Source organism: Pteropus vampyrus, unplaced genomic scaffold (assembly GCF_000151845.1).
Source record: "Pteropus vampyrus isolate Shadow unplaced genomic scaffold, Pvam_2.0 Scaffold383, whole genome shotgun sequence".
NCBI lineage: Eukaryota > Metazoa > Chordata > Mammalia > Chiroptera > Pteropodidae > Pteropus > Pteropus vampyrus.
Window position 1 is genome coordinate 90545 of NW_011889164.1, and position 11646 is coordinate 102190.

Here is an 11646-nt window from a genome sequence, read left to right on the forward strand (position 1 = left end):
ATAGTCAGTAGTATTGTGACAACTGTGGTGACAGATGAGTATTGTATTTATCAGAGTGATCACTTAGTAAGTTGTATAAATGTCTAATGCTGTGTTGTACACCTAAAACCAATATAATACTGTAATTGAAAAATATAAAATATTTAAAAATAAATAGTTTTGTTAACCATAAAGAAATAAATTCTAATCGTTTTCTTGTGACTATTTAATATGTTTAATAAGTCATGTGTACTTTTCTATTTTGATTGAAACTTTACATGTATGTGTATGTGTAAGTATACACAAGTAGGATAGTAGTATACCTGAAACTATCTTGCATTTTTCCCTGCTCATAGAGCCATAAACACACACACACATGTGCACACATGCATGCACACACACACATTTTGGTGCTTATGTTTCTTTAGGATGGTTTTTTGGTATAGATTTCTGAGTGGAAGGAAGCAATATCTCCGAGTACTCTTCTCCCAAATTGCTGACACGAGTAAGTGTTGCCCCTCATGATTTTTTTCCAGTCTCTTTGAGTTCAAAAGGCATCTCTTTATCGCTTTGCTTTGCGCTTCCCTTGACTACATACAACTTCTCTTTACGTGTCTTAGCCATCTAGGCGTGCTTTTCTGAGGCATGCCTAGCCTCATACTTCACCCACACTTGATTGGGCTATTGACGTTTTTAAATTAATTTTTAATATACTTTTGTAGAGTCCAGCTGTTAACTCTAGTTTTCTCATTTGCATAGCAAACATTTATTCCAAATTTTTACTGTTTTTGATTAACTTGTGGTATCTTTTGCTATATATATTTTAAAAACTTTTATAAATCTGTACGTCTCTCTAATCTTTTATTGCTTCTATACATCTAGCTTGTGTATTTGTTTCCTTGGTCGCTGTAACAATTAATACAGACTTTGGCTTAAAAAGACAGAAATTTATTCTCTCACAGTTCTAGAGAGCAGAAGTCCGAAATAGTTTGAGTGGGCTGAAACCAAGGTGTCAGCAAGGCAGTGCTCCCTCCAGAGGCTCAGGGGAGGACATATGCCTGGCCCCTTTCAGCTTCTAGTGAATGCTGGCATCCCTTGGCTTGCTTCTGTGTCACTCCAGTCTTCAAAGCCAGCAGCTTCAAATCTCTCTGCTCCATCTTCACATTGCCTCCTCCTCCGGGTGTTATCAAATTTCCTTCTACTCTCTCGTAAAGTACACTGTGATTGCACTTAGGGCCCACTCAGCTAATCCAAGATAATCTCATATGAAGATCTTTAATCTAATCACATCTGCCAAGATCCTATTTCCAAATGAGGTAACATTTACCTGCTTCACATTAGGACCTGACAGCTTCTGGGGTCATTTAGCCTCACTGCATTTGGAATAAGGTTTTTCCCACTCTAAGACGGTACATGTAGCTGCCTAAATTTTCTTGAAAATATTAGTATGTTCTTGTTCTGCCTGAGAACATATTTTTCTATGTAGTAAAATATACAGGTCTTTCCATTTGTGCCAGATTAAAACACTTTATCTTTTTCGGACTGAATTAAAATAACACCTTTGCTATTGATCAAAGTCACATGTGTACCATTTCTGGATTCTCTTCTAAGTTCTTTTTCTATTTCTCCATTCCTATGCCTCTACCAGATTAATACAGTTAATGTGACTTTATGGTATGTTCTTTTTTATAATACTGGAAATATTTTACAGTAATAAATTTCTCTGACATAAAATTGCTTTATTTTATGGTTTTGCTATGAATTGCTCACCTATTCATAGCTTTCTAGAGAAAACAAATCACTTTTCATTTTTTCCTTTGATATAAGAGTGAGTTTTTCAATTTTCAAGTAGATAAGATTTGTTTTATGACTTACATGTTAATGGTCTGTTTCTCATTTTGTTAGATTATGAGCAGGGAATGAAGCCTGAAGAATATCTCATTTTAACTTTTGTTTAGGTTTTTAACTTTTGTTTAGGTTTTCTTAATGGCAGTTACAGGACTTTTATAAATGTTTCATAGACAACTAAACATTGTTTTACGGAGTTTGATATATAGAATGAGAAAATATATATATATATAAACATGTATATAATCAACTTTATTGATAATATTATTTAATTTTCATATATCCTCATTTATTTTCTATCAGATCAGCCCAATTTTGAGAGATGTATTTAGAAGTATTATATTGAGGTAATGTTTTAATCACATTTCTATTAACTTTTGCTTTATTTAGCTGGCGTGCTGTTTTGTGCATATTAATTCATAACTGTCGCAGCTCCAGTAATTGTGTCATTACATAATAACGGCCTATTTTTCCCATCTAGTACATTTAAGCCTTCCCCAACTCTTATTCTAAATTTTACTGAGATTCTTTATCCTGTAGGTTGTGTTTCTCAACCTTCTTTTTATTTTCACCTTACTAAAGAGCCTTTTTAGAATTTTTTTCCTAATCCTGCCCGCTCAACAGAATTTTAACACTACAGACATATCGCATATTTACTGTATGTATATCTGTGTTTCGTTCATAAAAAGAGTAAAGCATACACAAACACAAACACACACACACACACACACACACACACACACACACACACACACACTCAAGAACCAGTCTTCAGCTCCTTTAGGGTGATAGCGCCCCCATGGAGAATGCATGTAATAGGTTCTAGGAGACCTTCCCTAGTAATGTGTGTCTGCTGTTTCCAGAATCCTTATTTAGCAAGTACATCAAACATATCTCCGTATCATATTGCTCATCACTTCTCCCCTTTATCCTCCTTGATGGTGTTTGGTGTTATTTACTGTTTGGTTAGAGTTCTTCCTTAAATATGTTCCTCATACAGGCTATGTAGGTAATATAGTCTCTAAATCCGTATATATCAGCAAATGTTTCTTTTTTTATCCTGGCAAGTAAAATCCTTGACTGTGTAAAGTATTCTGGGTTTAGTCTTTTTTCTTCCAAAATCTATTGCCACCATGTACTAGCTTAGTGTTATAGATGGTTAGCTCCATGCCTGTCTGACACATTTTCCTTGATGGGTAACTTTTTTTTGTTTTTCTTTGGACAGAAGCTTGTAAGAACTCTTCTTTATCCTTGATGTTGAATAATTTTAGAGAGTGTGCCTAGATGTGTCTTTCCACATTACATTTACCCCCATCTTCGATTGTGTTTTCAACATGTAGATGTAGGTCTTTTTTCAAATTGAACAATTTTTCTTCTATTATTTGCAATCTTATTCTTTTTGCCTCTTTTTCTCTTCCAATATACCTATTAGCCTGATGTTATATCTCTTTGTTTTATCTGTCACTTTAAACCCCAATCACCCTTATGTTTCCACATGTGTGTGCATGCACATGTGTGCGCTTTGAGATATTTCTTTCATTTAGTCTTTAGGCCACTAATTTGTGCCTTAACAGTGGCCATATTCTTATCTTCCAATTTAGTTCTAAAATCATGGAGTTTTAGTCCCAGCCGTGCTTGACTGTCCTTGAGTGCTCACATTGTGTTTTAGCTTGTTTCTGTCTTCTTGAGTAGGCTGTATCATCAGGTACCCATTGTATTCAAGCATCTTTTCTCTTGTTGGGTCTTCTTTAACGCATTGATATTTGACCTTATTGGATTATTAATGGCTCCTTCCTTTCAGGTGAAGGAGGGACAGTACTAGATGGTTACCTAGTCCCCAATGGGGGCAACTAGAGAACGCCTTCCCCCTCAATACTTCATACTCCCAGCCCTGGGAGTATGAAGGGTGGCTGCCTTGGCTCCGGCCCAGCCCCTCGGAGAACATGGAGCTCTGGGACAGTCATGTGGGGCTGAAAAGGGATCTGCGGGCACCTGGAGTCCCCAGAACCAGACCCTGAGGCTATGGAAGTACCTTCTAGCCCAGAACTGCTTAGCTCAGCAGAGTTGAAGACCCCAGAGCTAGAAGTGGAAAGAGAGAGAAGAGCCTTGTGGGTAACGTTCTTCCCAGAGAACCCTTTCCTTTCCCAACTTTAAAATAACAAAATGATCATGGAGAAAAGACTACACCGTATGACCATTCTCACAGCACTTAATCCTCTTGGACTTTAGTGTCCTTATTTATAGGACGAGGCAACTAGAGGATGCTCGATCTTCCAGCTCTGACGGTCTCAGTCTCAGTGTTCCAATGGTTCTGTATGTATGTACATGAGTATGATGAAGGAGTAAAATTTGAATGTTTTCAAGTTGTGTTCTGTGGAGCTCTGGGAGTTCTGTACAGGAGGGCAGAGAGGGATCAAAGAGATGTTTAGCTTAAGTTTTCATTTAAATGTAGTTTGGCTGCCAAAACAAGTTTGAAAACTACCACTATATTCTCTATAATCCCCAGAATCAATTTATGGAGCTTGACTTTTTTCCTGATTTCTCTTTGGTATTTTTGTTTTTTTCTTTCACATTATATTTCGGTGTTTTATCCTCTCTACCAGTTGTGTTGGGTCAGCAGAAACAGGTGTGTTTCTAATCCTAACTCTCTTGAGATTGAAATAGCCCCTTGATTTAAGCAGCCTCTTCAAAGTCACAAAGAGGCTGAGCTAGATCTCTATCCTTGGGGTACAGCTCCCTCCCCAGAACTGGAAGATCATAAGGTTTTTGCAAACATTGGAAAAATGGACTTAAAGTAGGTCAACATGCCTGAGACACTGACTGTCTTCACGATGATTTATTTAAGTTTGAAGTGTTGGCTAATGTTTTTCACCAGAAAGGGCAAGTTTTTAAATTGCTGATGTTTAAAAGCTGAGGGGCTTTTGTTATTCCTTTATGAAAACATGAAGAGTGAATTTAACTCAGAAAGCCTTGGGCCTTACTGCAGATCTCTGCATAAAGTAGGTGTTTCATACCTTTGGAAGTTATTACATTTTGAATGTCTTATTAGAAAAAAATGTGTAGATGGAGAGGTAGAAACTGAAAAGGAGAGATTTAATAGAAATTCACTCTCAAGTCCAAGTACAGAAGTTCTCCTGAGCCCAAGTTCGTTACAGTGAGCGCTGTAATTAAAAAGTTTAAGAGTCCTTGGTAGAAGTAATCGGCACATACTAAAAGTAAAAATAAGTTTTTTTAATGACAGTCTACTGTATCTGTAGATTTTGGAGTTTCTATTTTCATTTGTTTTAAATTTCACAAAAATACCACAGTAGGACTCGATTTAAGGCACAGAGCCAGAAATACTGACAGGTTAGAAGATCTGGAGTTTCATTTGTGCTGAATATATTGTTAACTAAGAGCGAAAAAATGCTTTTGTTTAAAAGTACGGGCACACTAACCAGGGAGTCTCACAAAACACACAAAGCACACACGCCCTTTCTCTGTGCGAAAGGGACAAATACAAGAAATTTATGTGACTGTGTGATGACCACGAGTCTGGGCTCTAGAAATTGGGGCCAAACAGAGGTCATCGAGCCTTTAAGGCTGTGTGACAAGAGTACCACGCCCAACTCAGAGGAGTGCGGAAGCCGAGAAAGAAGGTGCTGGTGATAAGAACGGTCTGCCAGAGCACTGCGACGGCTCCCATCCTGTATCCCAGCCTCTCCCCGCCCAAGCCCTCCGCTCCCTTTTGGAAGTTTGAAATCAGCAGATCAGTGGTTCTCCCCCCCGCCCCCACCCCATTCTTCCCTCTGTCTCTCCCTATGTCTCTCTCTCTCTGCCTCTTCCTTCCACCTCTTTTTAAAGAAGCAGTTTATTCCTGCCTGGTGCATCTCCCTCACGGGAACACCTGGTTTACGGTGAGGCTACCTCCAGGCTCTGAGTGCTGAATACTCTGGTGGCTTCTGATGAGCTCCGCTCTGGGCAACCTTTCTTACCACACTTAAGGAAAAGGAAGCCTCTGCACATGACCATGACCATGACACGGGCACAAACCCTTCTCTTTCCTCCAGCACCCAGGAATTAGGGAGCTTTGGCTGTATTGGGCCAGATCCTGTAACACTCCGTAACACTCCAAAGCCTCAGGGTTTTCATCTTGGGCTTCTCTCTTTTCTAAGGCTGATTTGCAGGGATCACCACTCTGCATCCACATTCCTCCATTCTCTCTTCTCAGTCTCCCGATCTTTTCTGTGGAATCACCATCAACAGTCCATTCTTATCAAAGTAAGATAAAACTTTGCCACTAGGGGGCCAGTAAGACCAAAGCCTTCTTGTTCAGTTGGCTCCCGAAGGCATTTGAGTTGGTGGTTGAATAACAAAATACTGAAAAGTCAATAAGAGAAAACCAGTTCCCTTTTACGATAAGGAGAGAGGGGTCCATGAAAACACACAAGGGAAAATAAGTAGGATAATGTTGCAGTCCACTGACCTCAGGTAATGGTGGACCAGTCACTATCCAGAGTCTCCCTGAGATGAAAACTTACTACAAAAATTATATGTTTGTGAAAATCTTTTTTAAAAATAGTTTTTATTTTGGTTTTTATTTTAGTTGATTTTAGGCTGTACTAATAATTATAGATTGCCAGGCACATTATTAATTGAATTCAATAAAACAAGTTTTAAACAAGAAGATGAATTCAAACAAAGTAGCCATGGTCCCCTTATAAACGCTAACACTTAAGGAGTGCTTACCTACTACTAACTCCTTTAATCCTCACAAAAACCTTTTAAAGTAAATACTAATGTCTACATTTACTGAGAACAAAACTGAAGGTTAGTGAGATTAAGAAACACATTTCGTAAATTGGGAACCCAGCTGGAATCCAGGTCTCTCTGGGCCCAAATGCTGCCTCTTCATGTGTAGATAACTTCAGAGTTCATGAAAAAGCAAAATAACAGTAAATTTGCACTGTAGTGCTGAAATTATTATTGCAGAAATTGTTGAATTGCACAATATAATACTCAAAAAAAAACCCATAATGTCGTCTCTGTTCATGCTACTATTCTATTTACATAAACTCTTGATAGACGTTTCCATGAATACTAATCGCTAAAAGTGCTTTCCTTTTAAAATTTGAAAGACTAGTTTTAATTTTTAATAAGTTTATTTATGCATATTTAAAATAGCATACATTTAAGTTTTCTGACTTTCTTTGTCTCTGAATATTTTTTCTAGGGTCAACGTCTTTTCGAAAAGTTGCTCCAACTGACTTCGCAAAATATTGAAATCAAGCTCGTGAGTGACGTAACAGCTGATTCAAAGGTATTAGAGGCCTTGAAACTAAAGGGTAAGGCCAAGGTTGATACGCTACTCTACCCCTGGGTGTTGCTTTCAGATGCCTTTACATTCACTTTAAATAATGTAGAATTTCTTTATAATTACTTTTCACTTAATGTAGTTATTTCTACTGTGAAAAATAGCCTAATTAAAGCCTTTCAATGAAAAAACTAATCAATACTACTGGGATTTTTTAGTAGTGTATTTGCATATTAGTTATGCAAAATATTGTACTGACCGTTAAAAAATAATTAACTAGGAAAAAAGAATCTTTCCCTCTATGAACACTTCAATGATGAGATTAGAGAAAAGAGCCGCTTCTCATCAGAGCAAACATTAGAATTCTGTTTTTCCGCTTGTTTCTCAAATGGAAATCTTCCTCCTGCTGCATAGACTTTAAAAGACTGTAGTCAGATGTAGGAGTCTGGGGAACGCTGCCTGATTCATGACTTATAATTCCACAAGGGAACATCATTTATCAGCCACTTTGCAATTTGTCTCACTATCCAGTGAAGACTGAGAAGGATTCTAAAATAACTGTCTTGATTATGCTGTAATCTTCGCTGACTGAACTCTCAGTACCAAATATTTTTACTGGTTTATAAAAACCTTTACCCTATATTTACTATCCCAGCTTTAGCCTCTGAGAGGAATTGGTACATGTGAGCCAGTGAAAAAATGTTCACACTGTTGGGTGTCCCCAAGGGAAGACAAGGCGTTGAACTTAGTGAGTGTCAGCATTTTACCTGATGGTGTTACATCTCACCTTGGCGCTGTTTAAATATACCGGGCATTTTGCTTGTTATCTTCCCCACATTATTATGTTATATTTATATTAGTATAAATACATGTACCTACCTACCTACCTACCTACCACCATACATATTATTTTTCCTATGCATATGAAGAGAAAACTTACGAGATATGGTTAGGTCTGAAAAGCTTCACTCTGCTCCTTGAGCACAGCGTATTTTCGAAAAACTAGAAAACACCTAATTTAGTGTATTGACAGACACGGTCCACATGGATTAGAAATGTATTATTACTTTTCCTGTTTAAAAAATATGAAATTGGATTCCCACTATCTGAAATTTTGTTATCTGACACGGTTCTGGGAACAGATTATTTTTGACTAACTCTAGGTGCCTGTATTTGAAGATAAATTTTCTCGTGGCATCTATCTGCACATCCTTTGGGTTTGATTATTGAGAAAGGAGAGAAAGCAGATGAATTGGGGGCAGGGGGCTGGGAGTGCAGTTACTTCTTGACTGTGCATCCACAGATCTGTTCCCAGCTATCCTGTTCTAAATCTTGTAAACTCAACCAAAAGTTAAAACTAGAGTTCTTAGGATCTGCTGAATATTTGGCTATGCTAGGGAATAGCTATTAATGCATTTATGGATAAAGGCTTGTTTATATTTCTATTGCGAACGATAAATTAAAGCTTCATTATAGTCTTTGATTCTCGTTAAAAAAGAAGCATTTGAATTTCACAAGTGTATACATATATTACCACAGTTTAGGTTCTGTTAATGTATTATAGAAGTTATTATCAAAATAAGTAAAATGATTTTCCTTTACAATAGTAGAGCAATAAACAGGATCCTAATCTCTCCTAGCTATTTCCTAGGTACCAAAAGTAGGCCTCTCTGGCTTTCATTAATGCACGTATGTGTAGACAGTACAATATATATACATCTTTAAAATAAGATTTTTGTATTTCTCTACTCTCATCCTTGGGCAGAGACATATAAAATAATCACTGCATTTTAGAGATTTTTTTTTTTTTTATGAAACCATTTTAAATCTGTGCTTGAAAACTTTGCCTTAGGGTTATCTTTTAAATTTTTTAGGGAGAGGTCATAGTCTTTTGTTAAGTTCCAGGAAGATTTGTCCAGAAATAGTCCACAGAAGACAGATAAGGATAAGACTAGCCATGAGCAACGAAGGAAGGAAGGGAAGGAGGGAAGGAGTTACTAGACATAGAAGCTAATCAAATATCCTGTGAAAAAGAAGAAGCGTGAGGCTCCCCCAGGAAACGGTAATGGTTGGGCGCAGGTGTAGGCCCAGCTAGGGCAAGGCAGGCTGGAGAGGTGGGGTGGCCCGGCCAAGGCCACAGAGCCCTCCGCGTGTGGGGTGAGATCCCAGGCGGTTCGTTGTTCCTCCCGCTGCCCTTTCCGGCCCTCTCTTCCCCTGGACTCAGTAAGATACGCCTCGTGACCGGCGCACAGTGTGGCTTGGCAGTGGGTGATTTGAAACCTAACCCTCATGAAATCCAGGAACCCAGGAAGGGGTTCCATTTTAGATAAGGCCTCTTGTAAATTCAAATAGAGTTTCACTAACCAGCTTTTCTAATTTCACTAACTGTCTCCCTTTGCATCCCCCGGAAGCATCTCCGGCGCGGTGCATCAGCTTAGCTCAGTCACTGCCTCCCCTCCCAGCAACTCCGCCAGCAGCGGCGGCCCCTCTCCCTGAACTTCCACCTGCCCTGAACTCTTGTTAGAAACTACACTCCTCGCTCTCATTCTTCACGTCTTGGGTCAGAGAAATTTGTAGGAAATTACTTTGTAAAGTTTTATTTATAGAAATAAATTTGTTTCATAAATCTCAAGGCCTTTTAATGCTTTCACACAGCTTTTCCTTTTCATTTTTGCATTTTGTCAGCTCTGACAGTTATCTTGGCCAGAGAGTTAGTCTAAAAGCTACTTCCTCGCAGCTGGAAGTGGGGCGTGGCTTCTCTCTGCCCGATGCATGATCCAACCCTAACTGTAGCTGGCAAAGACAAGCAAATAAGCTGTGGGGTTGCCATTGAACCCTCTGTTTCTTCACATCCACCTTCAGGTGGGGTATGCCATCTGCTGCCAACATTTAGCTTGCTGGAGGTGACTGTGACATTTCTCCTAAGTCTTGTTCTCCTGCTCAGATCCCCTGCTCAGCAAATGCCTTTGGTGTCCTCCTTCTTACTAAACCTGATGATACCGGTAATATCGCAGCAACAGTATTTAAATTTTATACCACTAATAAAATTTTATTTCTGGCTGTGCATTTTATTCATAAGCAAATTATAACACTATATATTTAAGACTTTTTTTTTTGAGCAGTTTTAGGTTTACAACAACATTGAGATTTCCCATGCACCTCCCCCATTATCAACGTTTTATTTTTACCAAAGATGAACCTACACTGACCCATCAGTCACCCCAAACCCATAGTTTACCGTAGGATTCACTCTTGATGTTATGCACTCTATGAATTTGGACAAATGTATAATGACATGTATCCATCATTATAATATCATACAGAGTATTTTCACAGCCCTAAAAATCCTCTGTGCTCTGCCTAATTATTTTCCTCTACCTACCGTATTTTTAATTCTTGTCCTTTATAGTTATTATTCCAATGAAACTTATAATTAAGAAGAATTTTTTATTTGTCTTTCAAAACCATAACAATTCAGTGTACTTTATACAATATGACTGAAATATTTGCCCCATTAGCCTACCAAAAATTAAGACAGTGTAAAAGTCAGAAAATATAAATTTCTTCTTGGGGAAAACAGGCTTTTACTTGTTCATTGTCAGATGATACCTCTTTCATAGAATTGCCAGTGAAATAAAAGTCATAAAAGATTAGAATCCGTGACCTAGAAAGAAACTCTGTGCTTCTTTTTTTAAGCCTTTGAAACCACGCGAAATCTGGACTCTCCCTTGTTAGTGTCATTCTTAACCATCTTCGTTCTTGACTTTAGAAGCCCCGAAAGCTAGCTGTGATTTTCCAAACACAACGTGGCTTTTCAGAGCTCTGTTTATCTAAACATGTTTTGCCCTGTGCCCCAAATACCCTCCCCCCCCTGGTTTGCAAGCCCCTTTTCACCTTTTAAGTTCTGTTATAAGGCTTACCCACATTTTCCCATCGACTTCTCTTTTCCCCGTTGGTCTTACCACCTTCTTTTCTGCCACTGTTCATTCATTATTTAGTCAACAACCTTTCCTCGAATGTCTGACACGTGCCAACACGCGAGGTTTGAAGATAGGAAATTGTAAGACACAAGCCCTCTCCTGACTTCAGAGAGGACACAGTTTGGTAGAGAAGACTAAAATAAACTGAGCAAGGAATCTTAAAACAGCCGCACGAAGCCCAGTTTTTCAGAATTGCTTTTTGCGTCTGAGTTGTTGTCCATTTGCCACTTGGTGTCTTCTCTGCAGCATCAAGAGTGTTGATGGGCCTCTGTAACTGTACGAAATAGATTCTCTACGATTGTCTTTTTTTCTCAGCAGCTTTCCATTCTGCTGGTCTTTTTTGAAACTTACCAGAAAATGTCAGAGAAAGATATTTTGACAGTATGTAAACCTCATTTTTCTTCTTCAAAGGGCACTTAAGTGGTTTGTTGACTGAATATTTAGAAACTGCAGGAGCCCTGTCATGTCACCAGGAATATCAACCAAGACCATAAGCTGACAACTGTCACACTTGCCACCCTGTTTACAGCGATCACAAGACGCATC

At 38.5% G+C, this 11646-nt stretch overlaps 1 protein-coding gene across 3 annotated transcripts in view; it reads left to right on the top strand.

Moving 5' to 3' along the window:
• The window catches only part of PLD5 (phospholipase D family member 5), a 212331-nt gene that overhangs the window by 61859 nt on the left and 138826 nt on the right, over positions 1-11646 (top strand). For 2 of the 3 annotated variants that reach the window (XM_023523200.1, XM_023523199.1), the window contains exon 3: positions 7040-7151. In XM_023523200.1, the coding sequence (XP_023378968.1) occupies positions 7040-7151 (112 nt within the window). Of the gene's footprint in view, positions 1-7039; positions 7152-11646 lie in introns of those variants that run through there. The other variant, XM_023523202.1, reaches the window with a different exon arrangement.